The sequence below is a fragment of the Phyllobates terribilis genome, unplaced genomic scaffold, assembly GCF_046119375.1.
Source record: "Phyllobates terribilis strain yellow unplaced genomic scaffold, ASM4611937v1 Scaffold_13__5_contigs__length_258822181, whole genome shotgun sequence".
NCBI lineage: Eukaryota > Metazoa > Chordata > Amphibia > Anura > Dendrobatidae > Phyllobates > Phyllobates terribilis.
Window position 1 is genome coordinate 160415408 of NW_027362773.1, and position 20724 is coordinate 160436131.

At 47.3% G+C, this 20724-nt stretch overlaps 2 protein-coding genes and 2 non-coding genes across 12 annotated transcripts in view; 1 reads left to right on the plus strand and 3 right to left on the minus strand.

Moving 5' to 3' along the window:
* The window catches only part of F2 (coagulation factor II, thrombin), a 56348-nt gene extending 52583 nt beyond the window's left edge, over nt 1–3765 (plus strand). The window contains exons 13-14 of the mRNA XM_073658901.1: nt 3262–3332; nt 3530–3765. Of these exons, the coding sequence (XP_073515002.1) occupies nt 3262–3332; nt 3530–3664 (206 nt within the window). The 3' untranslated portion in view covers nt 3665–3765. The remainder of the gene's footprint in view (nt 1–3261; nt 3333–3529) is intronic.
* A 4417-nt stretch (nt 3766–8182) lies between these two features.
* Nucleotides 8183–20724, minus strand: part of CKAP5 (cytoskeleton associated protein 5) — a 31015-nt gene continuing 18473 nt past the window's right edge. For 3 of the 9 annotated variants that reach the window (XM_073658893.1, XM_073658889.1, XM_073658890.1), the window contains exons 13-46: nt 20323–20496; nt 20144–20248; nt 19955–20065; nt 19720–19812; nt 19428–19613; nt 19253–19347; nt 19099–19156; nt 18905–19030; nt 17905–18044; nt 17640–17814; nt 17440–17553; nt 16991–17119; nt 16709–16903; nt 16458–16584; nt 15829–15914; nt 15595–15684; nt 15120–15245; nt 14849–14998; nt 14141–14344; nt 13386–13521; nt 13118–13311; nt 12858–13027; nt 12718–12741; nt 12350–12523; nt 11791–11911; nt 11518–11697; nt 11248–11435; nt 11078–11153; nt 10646–10834; nt 10433–10570; nt 10223–10306; nt 9728–9887; nt 9497–9651; nt 8183–8864 (exon numbers count right to left, since the gene is read on the minus strand). In XM_073658893.1, coding sequence (XP_073514994.1) covers nt 8616–8864; nt 9497–9651; nt 9728–9887; nt 10223–10306; nt 10433–10570; nt 10646–10834; nt 11078–11153; nt 11248–11435; nt 11518–11697; nt 11791–11911; nt 12350–12523; nt 12718–12741; nt 12858–13027; nt 13118–13311; nt 13386–13521; nt 14141–14344; nt 14849–14998; nt 15120–15245; nt 15595–15684; nt 15829–15914; nt 16458–16584; nt 16709–16903; nt 16991–17119; nt 17440–17553; nt 17640–17814; nt 17905–18044; nt 18905–19030; nt 19099–19156; nt 19253–19347; nt 19428–19613; nt 19720–19812; nt 19955–20065; nt 20144–20248; nt 20323–20496 — 4722 coding nt within the window. In that variant the 3' untranslated portion in view covers nt 8183–8615. The remainder of the gene's footprint in view (nt 8865–9496; nt 9652–9727; nt 9888–10222; nt 10307–10432; nt 10571–10645; nt 10835–11077; nt 11154–11247; nt 11436–11517; nt 11698–11790; nt 11912–12349; nt 12524–12717; nt 12742–12857; nt 13028–13117; nt 13312–13385; nt 13522–14140; nt 14345–14848; nt 14999–15119; nt 15246–15594; nt 15685–15828; nt 15915–16457; nt 16585–16708; nt 16904–16990; nt 17120–17439; nt 17554–17639; nt 17815–17904; nt 18045–18904; nt 19031–19098; nt 19157–19252; nt 19348–19427; nt 19614–19719; nt 19813–19954; nt 20066–20143; nt 20249–20322; nt 20497–20724) is intronic. The other 6 variants (XM_073658897.1, XM_073658894.1, XM_073658891.1 and 3 more) reach the window with 5 other exon arrangements.
* Nucleotides 13996–14103, minus strand: LOC141174737 (small nucleolar RNA SNORD67). Its single transcript, XR_012252978.1, has one exon. It is a non-coding gene; the product is annotated as a small nucleolar RNA SNORD67 (small nucleolar RNA).
* LOC141174736 (small nucleolar RNA SNORD67) lies at nt 15362–15468 on the minus strand. The gene has a single exon (XR_012252977.1). It is a non-coding gene; the product is annotated as a small nucleolar RNA SNORD67 (small nucleolar RNA).

The window sequence follows — 20724 nt, forward strand, 5'->3', positions numbered from 1 at the left end:
ACCCATAACTATATTCACAGCTTCACTACTGTATAATGTCCTCTATACTGCTACTTTTTAATGTTTTATCACACTCTACTGCTGGATTCATAGTTACGCTACTCAGTACTGCTGTATAATGTTCGCCATGCTGCTACTTTTTAATGTTTTATCACACTCTAGTGCTGGATTCACAGCTACGCTGCTCAGTACTGCTGTATTATGTTCGCCATGCTGCTACTTTCTAGTGTTTTATCGCAATCCAGTGCTGGATTCACAGCTATGCTGCTCAGTACTACTGTATAATATCCTCCATGCTGCTGCTTTGCTTTCTCACCTCATAACTGGATTCACTGCTACACTGCTCATTATTGCTGTATAATGTGCTCCATTCTACTGCCTTCGAGTTTGTTCTCGACCCATAACTGTATTCACTGCTAATTACTGCTGTAGAATGTCCTCCATGCTGCTACTTTCCAGTGTTTATCTCAATCCAGTGCAGGGATTCACAGTTACTCTGCTCAGTACTGCTGTATAATGTACTCCATACTGCTGCCTTCTAGTGTCTCAATCCATACCCATAACTGTATTTACTGCTACACTGCTGTATAATGTCCTCTATACTGCTTTCTAGTGTTTCATCTCACTCCAGTGCTGGATTCACAGCTACACTGCTGATTACTGTTGTATTTCGTGCTCCATACTGCTGTTTTCTAGTTTGTTTTCAACCCATAACTATATTCACAGCTTCACTACTGTATAATGTCCTCTATACTGCTACTTTTTAATGTTTTATCACACTCTAGTGCTGGATTCACAGCTACACTGCTCAGTACTGCTGTATTATGTTCGCCATGCTGCTACTTTCTAGTGTTTTATCGCACTCCAGTGCTGGATTCACAGCTATGCTACTCAGTACTACTGTATAATATCTTTCATGCTGCTGCTCTGCTTTCTCACCCCATAACTGGATTCACAGCTACACTGCTGTATAATGTGCTCCATACTACTGCCTTCGAGTTTGTTCTCAACCCATAACTGTATTCACTGCTAATTACTGCTGTATAATGTCCTCCATGCTGCTACTTTCTAGTGTTTATCTCACTCCAGTGCAGGGATTCACAGTTACTCTGCTCAGTACTGCTGTATAATGTACTCCATACTGCTGCCTTCTATTTTCTCAACCCATACCCATAACTGTATTTACTGCTACACTGCTGTATAATGTCCTCTATCTTGCTTTCTACAGCTCTAGCAAAAATTAAGAGACCACAGCCCAGTTTTCTCTACATGTCTTCAGCCGTTCCATTCCGGTGTCAGCTGAATTCCAACCACCGTCCACCTCCTTCTACTTAATGTGCTTCTGATTAGGTGATCACCTCAACCAAATCTTATGTAACGAGGGAAGGTATAAAACACACTGCTGTGCTCTTCACCATCCTCTGGCAATAGGACAAGCTGGATGGCAAAACAAGTGCTAGGAACGGCCCAAAAGTAATTTAAATGAAAAAATAAATTGTAACCAGTTGAAAAGAAAAGTGAGGAAAAGAAGGGCTCAATTCTGGCTTTACTAGCAGAGGGATACAGGGAGCGTCATGTTGCCTCCATCCTTAAAATTTCGAAGACGGCAACAAAGTCAAGCAGCAGACATTGGGGACAACAAAGCTACAGACCGGCAAAGACGGAAAGTGACTCTCCACTGACCGGGATGACCATCATCTTATTCCAATGTCACTCAGCAACCGCAGGATGACATCAAGTGACCTACAAAAGGAATGGCCGCTGGGGTGAAGAGCACGGCAAGAACAGCTCGTAACCGGCTCCTAGAGGCCTCAAGTCATGTAAAGCTAGAAGAAAGCCTTTCATCAATGAGAAGCTAAGGAGAGCCAGGCTGAAGAGTGCCAAAGACCATAAGGATTGGAACATAGAGGACTGGAGTAAGGTCATCTTCTCCGATGAGCCTAATTTTCAGCTTTGCCCAACACCTGGTCGTCTAATGGTTAGACGGAGACCTGGAGAGGTGTACAAGCCACAGTGTCTGCACCCACTGTGAAATTTGGTGGAGGATCGGTGATGATCTGGGGATGCTTCAGCAAGGCTGGAATTGGGCAGGTTAATCTTTGCGAGGGACGTATGAATCAAGCCGCAGACAAGGTTATCCTTGAAAAACACTGGCTTCCTTCTGCTCAGGCAATGTTCCCCAACTCTGAGGACAATGCCCCATGCCACACAGCTAGGTCAATCAATGTGTGGATGAAGGAGGACCACATCAAGACCCTGTCATGGCCAGCCCAATCTCCAGACCAGAACCCCATTGAAAACCTCTGGACTGTAATCAAGAGTAAGATGGATGGTCACAAGCCATCAAACAAAGAAGAACTGCCGGAGCGGCATAAGGTCACCCAAGAGCTGTGTGAAAGAATGGAGGAAAGCAGCCAAGATGCATGAAAGCCGGGATTAAAAATCATGGTTATTCCACCAAATATTCATTTCTGAACTCTTCCTGAGTTAAAACATGAGGATTGTTATTTCTAAATGAATAAGAACTTGTTTTCTTTGCATTATTTGGAGGTCTGAAAGCACTGTGTTTCTTTTTTATTATTTTGACGATTTCTCATTTGCGGCAAATAAATACACAATTTTTAGCTTTGAATTTCGGAGACAAGTTGTCAGTAGTTTATAGAATAAAACAACAATGTACATTTTACTCAAAAATAGACCTAGAAAGAGAAAAAGCTGAGAAAACAAAAATTTTGCAGTGGTCTCTTAATTTTTTTTTTGCCAGAGCAAATCTCATCTCACGCTAGTGCTGGATTCACAGCTACACTGCTGATTACTGCTGTATTTTGTGATCCATACTGCTGTTTTATAGTTTGTTTTCAAGCCATAACTGTTTTTACTGCTCATTACTGCTGTGTAATGTCCTCCATGCTGCTACTTTCTAGTGTTTTATCTTATTTGAGTGCTGGATTAACAGCTACGCTGCTCAGTACTGAAATCTCTGTGTGTGCTGTGCCTAGGAGACTTCACAGCAGCTAATCTCCACCCAATAGCCCAGAGACAACTGAAAATAAGAGCCAGCTGAAAACTGGGGAAAAATACAGCATACAAGTCACATAATAGCCCGAAATAATTTTTATTTCTATAGCGCTAACATATTTCGCAGTACTTTTACATTTTAAGTGTTATTCCTCTTGTACACACAACTTATTCGGAAATTTGGAATGACAGGTACACTTGAAGGTGATGCTTTTTGTCTTGACATCTTACACGTTATTGTAGGTTACAGTCCAGATGACAGCAAGAGAGGAGACGCCTGTGAAGGGGACAGCGGAGGCCCCTTCGTCATGAAGGTTGGTGTTCATCAATGACATTTTCTACCATTAAGTGACAACTACTTCACCTACACTAGGGAAAAAAAAATACTTTTTTAATCTTCACTGGGTTATGGAATACCAAATCCTCCTTCAGATCTTTTCTCCCCCCCCCCATAAGGAGAACATTTATAGGTGCAATACTGAACATGATGGTCTTATGTCCTTTCTTCTAGGATCCCATCAGCAAACGCTGGTACCAGATGGGCATCGTGTCTTGGGGCGAGGGATGTGACCGTGACGGAAAGTACGGCTTCTACACACACGCACATCGCTTGCGGAAATGGCTTATGAAAGTGACGGAGTCATAACCCCGCTAATACCAGTCCTAACTTTCCAGCATTTGTCTTCAGAAAGCACCAACACCCCCCACATTATGTATTTCTGCACGTCAGTAAAATATTTTTAAACACTTTGTGTCATTCCAAATACATGTAAATTTTTCTAAGTGCTAAGAGCGTCTGTGTGGACCCCCCCCCCTTAGGCTAGGGCCGGGACTCTGCTTCAGGACCCCATTATTCCAAGGCAACAGCCAGACGTCCCACGTATCAGTCCCAAGTCTGGAGCAGGATGCTCGGACTGACCCCGCGTCTTCAAAGGTGGTCTGGAGACCCGTGGCCAGTCCGGGCATCTTCGGCCGTGACGTACGGATGTCTGAATTCGACCTTAGGGAGTAATGTTATGCCGTACGTCTCCCTACATCGAGCAAGAATCGACTGCCGTAATGCACAAAAACATATCCCCCCCCTCAACTTGTGTGACCATTAATAAGGGGTTGCCTGGTCTCAAAAATACCAACTTCCATCCAGAGCAGCGCCAAGGCCCATGACGTCAAGAGCATTTCAGTGGATATAATGTAATGCTTCTTTTCCCCTCTGGAGGCACTATAGGGAAAGCCAGGGATTACCATTGATTAAGGGTCCCACGTAGTGAGAGATTTGGAACTTTCCATAGAAGACACCATTAAAACTTCGTTCAGACCCTGGATGTTCGGACAACACCCTGAACTACAGGTGCATCTCACAAAATTAGAATATCATTAAAAAGTTAATTTATTTCAGTTCTTCAATACAAAAAGTGAAGCTCCTATATTATATAGAGTCATTACACACAGAGGGATCTATTATATAGAGTCATTACACACAGAGGGATCTATTATATAGAGTCATTACACACAGAGGGATCTATTATATAGAGTCATTACACACAGAGGGATCTATTATATAGAGTCATTACACACAGAGGGATCTATTATATACAGTCATTACACACAGAGGGATCTATTATATAGAGTCATTACACGCAGAGGGATCTATTATATAGAGCCATTACATGCAGAGGGATCTATTATATAGAGTCATTACACACAGAGCGATCTATTATATAGTCATTACACACAGAGGGATCTATTATATAGAGTCATTACACACAGAGCGATCTATTATATAGTCATTACACACAGAGGGATCTATTATATAGTCATTACACACAGAGGGATCTATTATATAGTCATTACACAGAGGGATCGATTATATAGAGTCATTACACACAGAGGGATCTATTATATAGAATCATTACACACAGAGGGATCCATTATATAGAGTCATTACACGCAGAGGGATCTATTATATAGTCATTACACACAGAGGGATCTATTATATAGAGTCATTACACAGAGGGATCGATTATATAGAGTCATTACACACAGAGGGATCTATTATATAGAATCATTACACACAGAGGGATCCATTATATAGAGTCATTACACGCAGAGGGATCTATTATATAGAGTCATTACACGCAGAGGGATCTATTATATAGAGTCATTACACACAGAGTGATCTATTATATAGAGTCATTACACACAGAGGGATCTATTATATAGAGTCATTACACACAGAGGGATCTATTATATAGAGTCATTACACACAGAGGGATCTATTATATAGAGTCGTTACACACAGAGGGATCTATTATATAGAGTCATTACACACAGAGCGATCTATTATATAGTCATTACACACAGAGGGATCTATTATATAGAGTCATTACACACAGAGGGATCTATTATATAGAGTCATTACACAGAGGGATCGATTATATAGAGTCATTACACACAGAGGGATCTATTATATAGAATCATTACACACGGAGGGATCTATTATATAGAATCATTACACACGGAGGGATCTATTATATAGAATCATTACACACGGAGGGATCTATTATATAGAATCATTACACACGGAGGGATCTATTATATAGAATCATTACACACAGAGGGATCTATTATATAGAGTCATTACACGCAGAGGGATCTATTATATAGAGTCATTACACGCAGAGGGATCTATTATATAGAGTCATTACACACAGAGGGATCTATTATATAGAGTCATTACACACAGAGGGATCTATTATATAGAATCATTACACACAGAGGGATCTATTATATAGTCATTACACACAGAGGGATCTATTATATAGTCATTACACACAGAGGGATCTATTATATAGTCATTACACACAGAGGGATCTATTATATAGAGTCATTACACGCAGAGGGATCTATTATATAGAGTCATTACACGCAGAGGGATCTATTTCACGTGTTTATTTCTGTTAATGTTGATGATTATGGCTTACAGCCAATGAGAACACAAGAATTAGAATAATTAACAGAAAACACCTGCAAAGGCTTCCTAGGCATTTAAAAAGGTCCCTTAGTCTGTTTCAGTAGGCTTCACAATCATGGGGAAGACTGCTGACTTGACAGATGTCCAGAAGGCAGTCACTGACACACTCCACAAGGTCCCAGAGTCTGGAGGAAGAGTGGAGGGGCCACAATCCAAGCTGCTGGAGGTCTACTGTGAAGTCTCCACAATCAGTGATGGCTTGGAGGGCCATGTCATCTGCTGGTGTAGGTCCACTGTGTTTTATCAAGACCAAAGTCAGCGCCGCCGTCTACCAGGACATTTTACAGCACTTCATGCTTCCCTCTGCCGACAAGCTTTATGGAGATGGAAATGTCATTCTCCAGCAGGACTTGGCCCCTGTCCACACGGCCAAAAGTACCAATACCTGGTTTACACACAACAGTATCACTGTGCTTGATTGGCAGCAAACTCGCCTGACCTTAACCCCATAGAGAATCTATTGTAGAGAATCTATGGGGTATTGTCAAGAGGAAGATGAGACCCCAGACCCCACAATGCAGACGAGCTGAAGGCTGCTATCAAAGCCACCTGGGCTTCCATAACACCTCAGCAGCCACAGGCTGATCGCCTCCATACTCACCTCTCCGGCAGCGTCCCGCGGTGTACTGGCAGGACTTGCAGTGACGTAATTTAGTCAGCTGATGGTCACGCGACCATCACCTGGCCGCTGACATCAGAAGTCGAGTGACCATCAGCTGACTAAATGACGTCACTGCAGGTCCTGCCAGTACTCCTCGGGACGCCGAGAAGAGAGGAAGCGGGCGGGGGCCACCCGAGAGGTTTTTTTTTACTTGCAGGTACGATAGTACCCAGGTTGGAGGGGAGAGTCTCCTCTTCTCCAGACCCAGGTACCATCCAAGCATTGAACCACATAACATCCACATGTATACATGGGGATATTATGCGGTTCAATGCAAGTGAACAGGCACGATTTCGCACCCAAATTGGTTATGCTGCAGATTTTTCCGCAGTGATAATCCGCAGCGGAAATTTCTGCAGCACGTGCGGATCATTGGGATATGTCCCAGACCACTTACCAAGCGATTTTAATGAGTTTCCACCGCGGAAACACATTTAATCCACATCGTGGGCACTCAGTCTAAAAATTGCAGTGCTCGCTAATCACACATGTAATGGCAGGGGTGCGTGCACCGGTCCACACAGACAGTCACGTCGGCCTGGCATAAAAAGTTTCTCAAGCCGGCTAAACTCCTTTATGATCAATGGGAGGTGGGTGTCATGCACGAGATGTGCTGCAGCCCCTTTATCCTTGGGACCACCGGTGGTCCTAGCTATAGGGCGTCACCATCAATCCTTGGTACCTGGCCACTTAATATTGGGGTTTCCCTTAAAACTGTATAAGGAAGCTGCCGTCCACCAGGAACTTCCACCCAGGACAAAGGACTTTCAGATCCAAATATTTGGTACCTGAAGACCATTTCCACAACACTACAGTTTTCTGAAGGAAAGACATGAAGGTTCTCTAGCGCCGCCTATAGGCACCTGCCCTTATGTTGGTCCTTGAAGAATCATTTTACCTACTGAAACCGCACAACAATCCCTACCTGCGGCGTTCATCTATGGCGGCGGTCAGACGTGGGCTTAGGAGCCGCATCCCCTCCATCCACAGCGGGTGCCGGTTGTATCATACAGCCGGCACCTGTCTCCAACATCCGTGATCGGCCTCTGCTCATATCGCTGCTGTTTAACCACTTAAATGCCACTCAATTCTGACAGCAGCAATTAATTGGAGCGATGGCATTATGTGACCTGAATGTTGTAGTATTACCAAACAAGACAAAGGCCCCCAAAAAATAGAAACCACGTCCCTATACATTGCAGGTAACTAGTCTTAGACGTCCGCACATCGATCCAGAATACACAAGAATTTATTCCAGAGTGAATGGTTTTTAAATGAGAAGTTTTTTTTTTTTTTTTTTTTTTTATTTAACGGCCCATGAAAATTATAAGCCAAACGTTACGGCTCAGAGCAAGAGCTGAAGCGGCCGGGTGGCGGCGGCGGCGGTGGTACCGGGCCTTATGGATTAGTTACTGTAATGTACAGGTCCAAAATGCATCGAAGCGACCGGAAAACAGCGCCATTTACAGAACTTACTCACTCGTTTCAAACTTTATTTACAAAAAAAAAAAATGTTTTATGCCATGCCGGACGATTCCTTACAGAATCAGCGATCCACTGCTTTATGTTAAATTAAAAGCAAGTCAAAAACAGCCACGGAGCTACAATTATAAGAGCCACGGAAACGGACGATTAAAAGCAGACAGGAAAAGAACAAAAAGTTATAGAACAGGTAGAAGAGACGTCTGTACACTAAAACACAGGGAGCTAGGACAGCAATATATATATATACAAATACTCGACCACTAACGGCGCTCGCCCTCCCCCCGAACAGAGAAATGCACAGTATGATACATAAAACAATAGTTTACAATAGGCCTAGACGAAGTCCCCCCTGCGAGACCAGACCCCCCGGAGAATGCGCAGACGGAAGAGACGGCAGCGTGAGGCTCAAGTGCCGGGGAATCACTTTCGACTGCTTTTAATTCTTTCCAGTCTCTTTTTCAAGTCATCGATGTTGGAGGCGGTGGCCGAGGATGAGGTGGACGAGGTGGTGTTGGCGTGAGTCTGGTTGGAGTCTAGATCTAAGTGCTGGAACTGCTCACGCGATTCCCGGAGCTGGGAGAGTTTGCTGTGCAACATGTCTGTGGACGATACCACCGATGGAGTAGAGGTCTTCGAGAGCAAGGAGCTGAGGGGAGGCCTCTCGTCCTGCTGGAAGACAAGATTACACACATTAAAAAGGGGGGAAAATCAAGATGTAGACCCCCATGGAGGATCTGACACCCAGCACTGATCAGCAAAACACCATACACCAAGTAGTGGCCAACCTCGGTACTGCAGCTCAGAGTCACTTCAATAGGAGCAGAGCTGCAGTACTGAGAACGGACACTACATGTGTAAGTATAAAGCGTCGCCCTATAAAGACCGATGGTGTAAGAGGATAAGGCGTCATCTGAGAAATGCAGGAACCTGCTGTGCAGAGCGAACCCAGGAGCCACAGACCACACTACAGAAGCCAGTGAGGTCCAGAAGAGTCAGACCACCGTACATCACAGCCCCCATTGGTGCAGTAAACTGGGTTACAACTCTGATTGTAATTAGGACCATCTACAGTGTCACCACAAATCAGAGCTGTAATCACAGATCACCACCAAAAGTGCAGAGCTCATTTTTTCGTAAAAGCAGATTTTACACGTCCAACTTTCACGGCCCAAGTACGGACGTGGAGGAGCCCGAAAACTAAATCAACAGCCTCAAAGATGCTTAAGAGGCTGCAGCTGGGGAGCCGTGGCCGGTCCGGACGGTGTCCGAGCGCTGGATGTAGAGGACATATCTCACTTTACCTTTGCGTTGTCAAGCCCACACCTCTGGCGCAGGATTTTCAGCCTCTCCAGGTAGACGGACGGCCCGACCTCCTCTCCATTAGAATTTGTAGTGGGGGGAGCGGCGCTGGTGATGGCTGGAAGAGCATTGATCTCCGTCACGTGTGGGGAGATACCTGGCGGACACAGCGGACGGTGAGACCATGTAGGAGCAGTCAGCACACGAGACCACACACTGATCTCAGGCCTCACCTGTGGAGGACGTGATGCGAGCCTTTCCTTCCCGCTCCATCTCAATCAGACGGAGGCCACGCTCCACGTAGCTCTGGAAGAACTGGGAGGAGTTCTTGAGGAACGGTTCAATGTCGGCGTCAGAATACTTTTTCTTGTACTCGTACAGCTCCGCCAAACCCTATGGAGGTGGATGTAATAATTAAAGGAGATGTCTAATAGAGATAGGTGTGGGTCCAAACCCCGGGACCTCCAATAAAAAAAAAATAATAATCAGCAGAGCGAGTCACTTATCTCCATTAAAGTGGAGCAGCAGTGTGGACGCTCGACCTCTCCATTCATTATTTAAAGGGCTGCCGGAAAAGGCTGAATGGAGCGGAGGTCAGGCGTGTGCACTGCTGCCGATCCTCATTCTGCCCATCGCTGTGGTCAAACCCTCACTATAAGGGGGTGATACCTTCTCCATGTGACGGCCCCTTTAAAACGAGATCCCCCGCTACTTGACGGAGGCCTTACCTCCTTTGTGTTCTCTTTGGATCCGATCTTCTTGAAAATCTCAGCCAGGAAGTCGCTAACATTCGCTTTTGAAACTTTTTCCTCCTCGAGAAAACACAAACCAGACACTAAGTCTGCAATTCTCTGGTAAAGACGGCGCTCCTCCACATACAGTACTGACATCTAATGGCGAGATCTACCTCTGTCATACAAGCGCAGAACACAACTCACCGTGCGGGACGCCCCCTTCTCAGTCTCCTTGTCGGACTTTGAGCCGGTGCCGTCCATGGAGTGCTTCATTACCTTCAGGAGATGGGCCTCCAGCTCGGACTCGTGCTTGTTCTCGATCATGCTCAGGTGATCCATGATCTGCAAACATGACTGACATGGCAGACATCGTGCACCCAGGTCGGCCCTCGTCATCGTCCCGGATTATCCTCTTACCTTCAGACCTTTTAGCTTGCACAGCGTGTGCAGCAGAGTCTTCAGGGTCCGCATGGGCAGCTCACTCTTGTGTTGCTTCAGCTTCTCTTTGGGCAGGACCCTCATGAAATTATGGATATCCAGCAGGATTCTGTCCAGATTTATATTATTGATGGCTTCGGGGAGAAGTCGAATCATCCGCCACAAGCACTGCAAGCACGATCACGAAAGAACGTCACAACTTATAACGCACCATCGATGGGAGAAACTATCAGATTGTGCGGCGCCTTCCTCTCCAGAGGAAACGTGACGCCCAGATGGGACCAGCACTTGGCAATTGTCTTAGATCTCAAATATTATATTGGAAGGTGGTGCACAAACCAACCCCACCCAAATATTCTATAAAAACCCTGGAAACCCCTTTACAAATTGAATTAAAATCAGGAATGTTACCTTCATAACGAGCTCCGAGAACTTGGGCGAACTGGCGGTCGCCAGCAGACTGTCCTGAAGGAGCACCAGGAGAGCACTGCAGGGTCAGATACATGGGGGTTATTGTCCACAGAAAGTCACCCCCCTCCCCCAATACAAATTACAGACCGCCATTACAAATGAAGACTTACCTCAATATATTAGTCTGGTCCGACTTCTCCAGCACTTTCACCACCAGGAGGTTGACTGAACGCACCACTTGCTGCCCCTCCTCTAGATCCTCCACCCTGGAGTCGAGCATCAGGGTGATGAGACCGTGCATCAGGTCCTTCAGGACTCCGGTGGACGCTTCCCGGGCCAGACTTTCCATCTGAAAAAGCTAGAAGGAAATAAAGGGTCAAAATGTATTAAAGCTGCGACCGGATGAGAATTCCCACACACGGCACGTTATTATTTTATACCGATATCATGTTGCCGATGATGCAGCTGTACAGACGGACGATATCCTCTTTGTCCAGCCGCTCGTCCGCCATGTGAGTGTTGTACACCAGACGCAGCTGCATAAAGGTGGCGATCAAGAACTGATCGATGTGACCCGACATGGCTTCGGCCTTGTCCTCCTGGCGCAAAACTTCATCGATCTGAAAAGGTGGAAAACGTTTATCGCAATCAGAGCCCAAAAAAATGTAAGTCCTGCTCCATCAAAACAGAAGAGACTGTGCGGCCGCGGGTACCTGAGCCAAGGCTTGTATACTGGTGTTAATGTCACCGCTGGCCACTTGGGAGATCACAAAGTTGATGGTAGAAGCCGTGTTGCTGTGCATGTCGTCAAAGTGCGGGGACACGGCCCGAATCCTGCGGGGAACAACGGCCACAATAAGAGCACAGCGGGGGTCCCACCCTCTTGGCTAGAAACTTTGGCGTTTGGCATCAAAGGAGTTATTAGTAATAGAGAAGCAGATGATATCCAGGAGGAGGAGAGAAAGCCCTTGTGATAGCAGGGGAGGAGGAGAGCACATCCTTGTGTTTAAGGATGTTCCCATATTGCTATTATAATCAAGGGGTTTTCCTTGCACATGAACACTTTATGCAGTAATCTGGGGGATGCAGCACTGAAGCCCCTTGATTCTTATAAAAGTAAAAAAAATAAAAAAAAAAGTTGTGCGGGACTTTGTTACCGACGAGTCCCCCGGAGGATCGGTCATCGATACTGGACCCAAAAACTGCTGCTGGAGCAAAGGAGAAAGCTCCAATAGAAGAGACAGTCAGATCTGCTCCTTCGCTGCCACTTACTTTGGTTCTGGGATGAGGACGGGTTCGAAGATCTCATCGAGTTTGTGCTGGACCAGCGCCGGCATCTCGCACCTCACCGTGCCGTTGTCATTCTCGATTTCATCCAAATCCAGCTGGAATTCTCGGGGAACGTTGTGAGCCGGTTCTGAATGTCCTCCCATGTTTCGGGCCTGACTGTAGGGAGAAGAGAGACTTTAATACAACGCGAAAGCAAGGATTTCATGAAACAGGAGCCCAGACTGAAGAGACACCAGCTAAAGTCATTATTCTACGAGATTACACCATTGAAGGAAGTCTAGGAGTAATCGGACAGGTCATGACGCCATCGGGGGGAGGGGGAACGCATGCATCCGGAGGCCAGTACTTACATCCGATAGGTGCGGTACATGATTCTGTCCAAGGAAAGGCATTGACAGAAGAACAGAACATTTAGTGCTTTTCTAGCTACAGACATACGGCACAAGAGTAGGACAAGGCACGCGGCAATGCCAGGGGGTGTTGAACCTACTTCAGTTTGGAAGACATGTCTTCCGGGGGCGCTTTCCGCAGCAGACTGGAGTTGGCATTCTGCACACGCGGCGTTTTCTCCTCGGGTTGTTTCGCGGGGGCGGCCACCGTCTGCTTCTTACCGGCTCGTTTTATCCTTTCCTCCAGCATGCTCATGTCTTTCTCAGACAGCTGATGAGGAAAGATAATGGATACCACCAGACATAGAAAACAATACTACTGCTATGATAAATCGAGAGGGTCTTCGGGGGACATGCTTACGTTGCCTATGAGCTTGAAGACTTGCTCTCCGTGCACGTTGTACACCGCCACGATGGTATTGAGAGCAGCGTTGCGCACGGTGGTGTCTCTATCCCCGATGTGTACCGCGATTTCCTTCAGGGCTTTGGCGGGTGTCGGCTGACAGACGTTCATGCCATAGGATTCAACCAGGCAGCCGAGCTCCTCCAGACACTCTGAGGACGGACAATACGGTCAGTGAAGGAGCCGAGGTCTCTGGTGTTACACGCAATCTCGTTGCCCGACTCACCAGCTCGCTGCTTGGAGTTTTTGGACTTGATGCCTTCCATTATGAAGTTGAACATCTTGCTAGCCGGGTACACCTGGCACATCTTGTTTAAAATGGCACGCACGTCCTTTCGTACAATATCTTTTGGCTCGCCGACCTGTGGAACAGACCAGATGAAGAGGCATGGTTACCACCATCCCAAAAACCAAACTTCATGCCATAAAAAAAAATTATAAGTGATAGATGGATGATCGCCGGGTGTCAGGATCAGAAACACAACTAGATGCCAAAAAGACAGGACGCTGCGGCCAGGATCTCCGGCACATATTTTTTGGAGCAGTTCTGTCAAGAGCCCTCCTTCATACCCCCTCACTAGTCCAGGTCTCGCTCATCCCCTGGTGCCACCCTGTGTGACCCGGTCAGTCGGCAGAGCTCTTGTAAGAGCTTTGACTGTGTTCTCCCCCATTGGCATCATCACTTGCCACAGTCCTCCCCACCCAGTGTCCATGAGCAGTTTCGCTCAGGGCAAGCTTTTACATTGGCTCAAACCACGGGGCGGATTACGTGAAGCGGGGTCCGGACCCAAAGACCCACAATACACTAAGGTTGGATGACTTGTGGTGGGAGCGCTCTGGAGTCAGCTGGCCCCTGTGCACATGGCGGTGTCACCACATAGACTCTGCGGGGTACCGCAATACACCGCACTGCGGATCCCTTGGTGCAACTCATCATCCTCCAGCAGCGACTCCCAGTGAAGTCTCCGGATCAGCGCTCACCTTCAGCAGCAGGTAGGGGATGAAGGATGTGGCCTCCAGCTCCGTGAGGTGGTACTCCTCCTGGCTGAGCATGGAGAACAGCAGCTTCAGGTACTCCAGCACCTTCATCAGGACGCTGGTATTCGTGTCAAAGAAGCGCAAGGTAAACCACTTCAGGACAAGGTCCAGGCAGCTCATGACGCCTTCCTTCTCAGACTCCAGGTGCTGGAAAAAAAAACAGACATCAGGTGTAAAGCACAGGGCATTGGGGGTGAGCAGACAATGTTACAGCCCCACGTGCATGATCCGCAGGTATCCTGCACCCAAACGTGGAGGCGATCAGCACCGGACGCCCTACAAGCACCTCCACATTAACTGTACGACAGTGACTGGATCCTCCGTGCATGAGTAGTAGTACGGTATAAGGACATCGCTCAGCCATCATGTCTTGTGGCCGCCACTACATGGTCAATGAGTAATTGTGATAACCACACAGCGGCCATCTTTTCCCCATCAGTCACGTGATGTCAGGAGACCCAGCCAGGAATTGCAGACGTAATACAGAGGAGGGAATGTGGCCACTATATGGTCGTGTGCATTAGCCCTTAGACATGTAGCTATATGACATCAGTTCAGCAATAAGCCAAATGCTCTGGCAGGTTATGGGTCAGAGACCCGGAGCCGATTCATCGTAATAAACAGCATATACAATGAAGGCCTCGCACTCACGTCTGTCATTACAGCCATGGCCTTAATATGGCGCTGGAAATCAGAGTGAAATAACTCATCCTGCAGCCACTTGGCTAGACAAGCCGACATCTGCGTCTTCAGCTGCTCGATGTACTCGTCACGAGGGGCCGGGAAATTCCACTTCAAGACCTGGAATACAAGACAATGACAAGAAGTAATGGCCGAGACTTGGTGCAGATTCACATAATGAAGGGAAAGTATGACAATAAATGGCAGATCCAGAACAGGCAGCCATTCCCTGGACCCTCACCTTCAGACCCTTCTCCTCCTTCACCCTCTGCTCCTTCCCATTGGGAACGATTATGTAGATGGGACCGGACCTATCCTCCTCGTCTTTTGTTGATGGCTTGTTTGGCACCTTCTTTGCGGGCACAACCTAGGCGTTAGAATAAAAAGACGGATTGAACGGCGCATGCTGCCAAACGCTGAAATACATTAATGGGTTAATCTCCGGTGCATCAAGACAGAAAGGGAAAAAGTGCTGTGAGCGATATGGAGTCAGCTGGCCCCTGTGCACGTGGTCGTGTCACCAGTGTTGGTCTGAGGAGCGTACAGCGCTCGGCACTATAGCTCCCATTATGCAACTCATCATCCTCCAAGGAGCGTCACCTGCCATCCGGGTGCACTACACGTACTCAGTCTGTGCATCACACACACACACAAGGGTGCAAAGAGCAGCGCACACGTGCAACAAGACCCCTCCACTCCAGAGCTGCCGCTGTTACCGCCGGCTTAGTCTGCTTGGCTTTGGACAGGCTGGTATTGGCCTTCGTTGGGGTCATACTCGTGTTACTCTCTGAGGACACAGATGGGGTCTACAGAGAGAGGACGGGCTTTAAAGAGCAGCAAAATGATGATTATGCCTTGAACAACTACATAAGTACTCCAAGAAATATCACCGAGAGGTTTCCTGCCGTAATGTGGATTTCTAATGTATTGTGAATAGAGGGGGCACATACTTTTCCTTTAGAGGCCGGGGCACCGGGTTTCGTCTTCTTGGAGTCCGGCTTGCTCTCGGATGCAGGCGGCCCAGAATCGCACACGGCTGAGGAATAAGGAAACTGTTAGGTCATGAAATACCAACGTTACTGCTGGCACACTACACTGTCCAGCGTACAGGTCCACAAAGGTATATACCCAACAGGAGACAGTCAGTATGGAGGCCCAGGGACCAGAGAGACTGCAGTGTGCTCATCTGAAAAAGCCTTCACCTTGTAAGTGACGACCTATGAGAACGTCAGCTGAAGTTGTATACATGCTAAGATGCATTTACAAAGCACCATTATTGAGATCCTTCCCATGAACGCTCATTTTCTGATAATCCTGCAGTGTTAACAGGCGGCCGATCGCCCGAACCAACCAGCAAAATGCTTCTCTATCGGCTGAAATCATCTTTGTCTAATAAGATTGCTCTGGGCAGCGCATCGCTCTGTGTAACCGGACCTGAGCAACCAAGAACAATGGCAACCCCTGTGCACCGATATACATGAAGCACGGCCGGTATGAAGACCATCGACTAGTGTAAATGCAGTTACTGCTCGCCAGCCCAATCTATACGTCACATAAGGGGGTCCCGACACATACGTACCAGCCGCAGGGGCAGGAGGCGCTTGGGCTGGTTTGAAGGAAGCCTTGCCTGGCGGTGGGGCAGGCTTAGCTGGCATGCTGGTTTTAGCCTTTTCCAGTAAAGCCATGACCTGGTCCTTCGAAGCGGGCTAATGATAAAGAACAGCATGAGACTAGTAATTATGAGATAACAGGGAGGATATGCTGGAGGATTCACAGTCATTACCAGGGCTGTGTGCAGACCCCTGTGGGCAGTAAATCCGCCAATCTGACCTTGAGTTTTCCAGTGGCTTTGGACATCTTCTCGAATCCAACATGCATCATGAACATGGGCAGCGCCTCCTGAGCTTTCTTCCGTACGTCACCATTACGGTCTTCGAGGCAGGCGTAGAGGTGCGGGACGCAGAGCTGCAGATCGGAGGGGACGGCGCGCAGAGTGGGGAGCTTCTCCGCCAGCCAGCCAAGAATCTACAAAGAAGCATGTTCCTGCTTAGCATCCAGGTTAAAAATAAAAAAAAGAGGCCCGAAAGTGAAGACAAAATCATTAAGTGTTACCTCTTGTCTTAGGAAAGGATTTTCTTTTTTCAGCTCCTCGGACAGATCTTCCCCTTCCAACCATTCCTTCATACCAGTCTGCTCCACCCACGAATTTATTGTTACCAGCGCGGCCGCTCTGACATTTGCCTTAATGAGAGGAAAGAAAGAAAAGAAAAATCTTCAAGTAATGATAGCCAACAGTGGTGTATGTGTGTGATCGGTGGCCATCATATTTAAAAGGTGTCTGCTTTGCTCCAAGTACAGCTCCACACTTATCTATTGGTTAGATTAGGAACTGCAGCTCCGTCCTAATCACGTCAATGAGCGGCTCGACCGCACAACCCATGAACTGGTGCGGTGGATGATCGCGCATTTGAAAGCAGCCATGTTTGACGGCTCCTTTAAAAATCGTGCAAGATGAATCCAAGCAGAATGCAAGGGTTACCCGTATTACATGGGGCGCTCACCTTGCTGTCCCCCAGGACTGTTATAATGGGTATGCCCAAGTTCTTCACATGCTGCTTAATGCTGGGACCCATGGAGGTGGCGAGCTGCTGCAAGATGCCCAAGGCCTGCTGAACCTGTGAAAAAAAATAAAATAAAAATATCAGAAAAAGGAAAAATTGCAGAGATTATAGAAATACTGCAATATGGCGACATTACACACCAGGATCTTATTGGAGTCATTCAGACGACCCTTCAGGGCACTTGGAAGTTCTCCGATATTAGGAAGGACAAACTTGGCCTCGTTAAGGATTGTAGTCACTTCGTCTAAACCTTCCTTGCGGATTTTCCAGTTTTTGTCTCCAATCTTCGACACGAGGTCAGAGCTGATTTTATCACTAGAGGAAAGACAAATGTGATTAAAAAAAAAATGCATCACCTAAAAGTGAATTACCCAATGCATTTCACAACCAGAGGCAAACAAATACCTGATCTCAGCCCGTGGCAGAAGATCCAAGACATCAGCAGGGGAGTCGTCCTCCTGGTCCTCACCCTCATCATCATCTCCTCCGCCTGCACCAGACTTGGAAGAGCCCCGGGTTGACGCCGGTGGAGTCTGTCCTTTCATCTGTTGGATTGAACATTAAGGATTTAAGTGTCACAATCAAGAGGGATCTAGAAAACTTTCTTGAAAGGAAGTTTCAGGTACAAGTTTCCAGGTTATTATACAGTACATCAGATAAACTGCCCTTCTCCAGAAAGAAGAAAACGCTAGAACCAAGGAGATGGAGCCACCTAGAAGTTAACGTTTAAATGCCGCCTAACACTTAGATGAAAATTGGTCGAAGCAGCCGATGTCTGATGTGTATGGGCTCCTAACTTTCCCGATGACGAGGGAGAGAAGGATCAGGCATTTAGACTTCAGATTCCTGATACTTTGGTTCTCAGAAGAGATCAGTCACTGCCAGGAGTCTTGTAGAGATCTCCTCACTCCCCGTTGATAACACGTGAATGCTCGGCAGAACCAAACACCATTGAATGGGGGAGTAGAGAGACAGTCAGCCAAAAAGCCATTGTGTGTGGCCAACTTAGAGCAGACGAGCCAGACACTGCCCGGCTGTTGACTGCACAGTTGGGAGTTTTCGCTCCTCATCCGGACAGTAGATGCCGGCTGACGGCTCTTGGGAGGTGCCGGGATCTTCCTGCAGACGCAGCTGGTGTAAGACGTCCTCTGGTATAGCCATTTGTGATGATATTACTAATTGCAGCATAGACTGACAGGAGGCACGAGTTGAGCCGTCCGTTTACTCTGCAGCTTGTCATGCTCATCACCAACATTTCTACTGCAAGAAGCAGAGGATGATGAAGGAAGATGACAGCAGCTGGGGAGAACCAGCACCTTCGAATAACAACAACCTAATTACTTCCAGATGTCTGAGCTCAGTGCATATGACCCAAGATGCAGAACTGAACAGATAACCCACTCACCTTCTCAAACTCTGCGTCAATCTGGGAGAGGAGCGCTGGCTTCTCCTCTTCAAAAAACATCCTGAGCGGGGCTCCCATGTACAAGAACATGACGCCAAGCAGTGTGATGGCAGAGGTCCGGATCGCCTACGATCACATAGGTCAGGGTCAGAGGCGCTCGCAAAAACACAACACAACCACACACACTCTCTTACAGGGTTTGTGGCAGCGAGAGCCGTCTTCACATTGCTGATGAAGGCCTTGACATTCAGCCTGAAAATGCACAAAGACCAAGACTGATCAGGTCTCTACGTGTCTGCACTGCGCCTTCTCCCAAACCTGCAAGACGGAAGGCAAAAAAGAACTTACCCTGTAAAACCAAACTCCTTTATTGCATTAGATAGCCAGTTCAGGGTTTCTGATTGGTTCTTAGGATTTTTCTGTGCAAAAGCCAGAGAGACGACCTAGAAATAGACAAACCCTGTGATGAGACTGCAGCTCGGTGCCCGGCGACCAGGGACAGACATGACGATCAGCCCATCACCTGCTCTGCGGTCCACGGGAGCATGCAGGCCTCTGCGATCGCACTGAGCGCTTCCTTGGCGTTTCCTCCACATTTCACATCTCCAACTTTGTCGACAAGTCCGTCAAGGACCACATTGGCGGAAGTTTTTGAAAAGTTTCCTTTCTGAGCAATGAGCGCCACAATGTGCAACTTCATCTGCATGACCTAGGGGTGTACATACATATTATACAGTGCAACAATCCAAATCACACGATGCTTCATAAAAGCAGCAAGCGAATCCACTATGGACGGGGGTGAACGAGCGGCTTACCTGGAAGTTTGTTTCTTTAAAACCTGGTTTCTTGGCCAACATTTTGACCAGTGCTTGGCAAGGAATATCGCTCCTTTCCATTGATTCAACGGCCTAAAGGAAGGAAGAAAAATGCACATTTACGTAAGGATTAGATTGCAGGTTTGAGTTCTTCAGGATGACAGCGATGTCGCCCCATCGAGTGGGTACAAGCCCTTACGTTCTACCATCCCACCATTATAGGATGGTCGCTTACCTTCTGGAAATCCTCCATACTCGCCAATCTTTCCTTCCAGTTGCCGCTGTCCAGCTGCTGCATACAAGTTGCAGGGAGAACCGCAGCCGCCTTCTCTTCACAGGCCTCGGGCTACAAGGACAGTGACCGCTTAGATGTGGCACACCACAGGACAGTACCCGCTACACCGGGAGCTTCCATAATACTCACCGAGAGCTCCTGTTCAAACACCTCTCTGGCATCTGCAGTCTTCTTTCCCTTAGCAGCTCCGGCCCCTGACGCAGGGGCTTTACCCTTCTTCACGGGACCCCCAGCCTATAAGATAATGAACTGTTACGAGCCCGGAACCCTGGTGACCTGGTGGCTGCAGAGCTGGTGAGGTTACATGCCTTGGAGGGTGCTGGCTTTTTAGGGGCAATTCCAGGTTTGGCCGCTTCCTTAGTTTCACTAGGTGGCGGGGGACCTCTCCCAGGAGCTGGAGCAGTCGCTTTGGCTTCTTTCTTCTCTCCAGATCCGGCCTTCTTGCCATTGGCTAGTTCCACCTTGTCGGCACATTCTTTGATCTGGGTATAAGGGGGGAGAGCAATTTTACTTTAAATTTTTTAAATACTAAGATTATTATTTTGCAATATAGCAGAGGAAAGCTGCAAACATGCCACAATATCCATAGGATCTCATTCACACTGACTACACAACGCTATCTAGAGGCAGCTTTAAGAAAACCTTAGCTTTCTTTAATATGGGAGCGATAAATGCCACCACCTCCAGTCAAACACCCTTTATTACAGCAA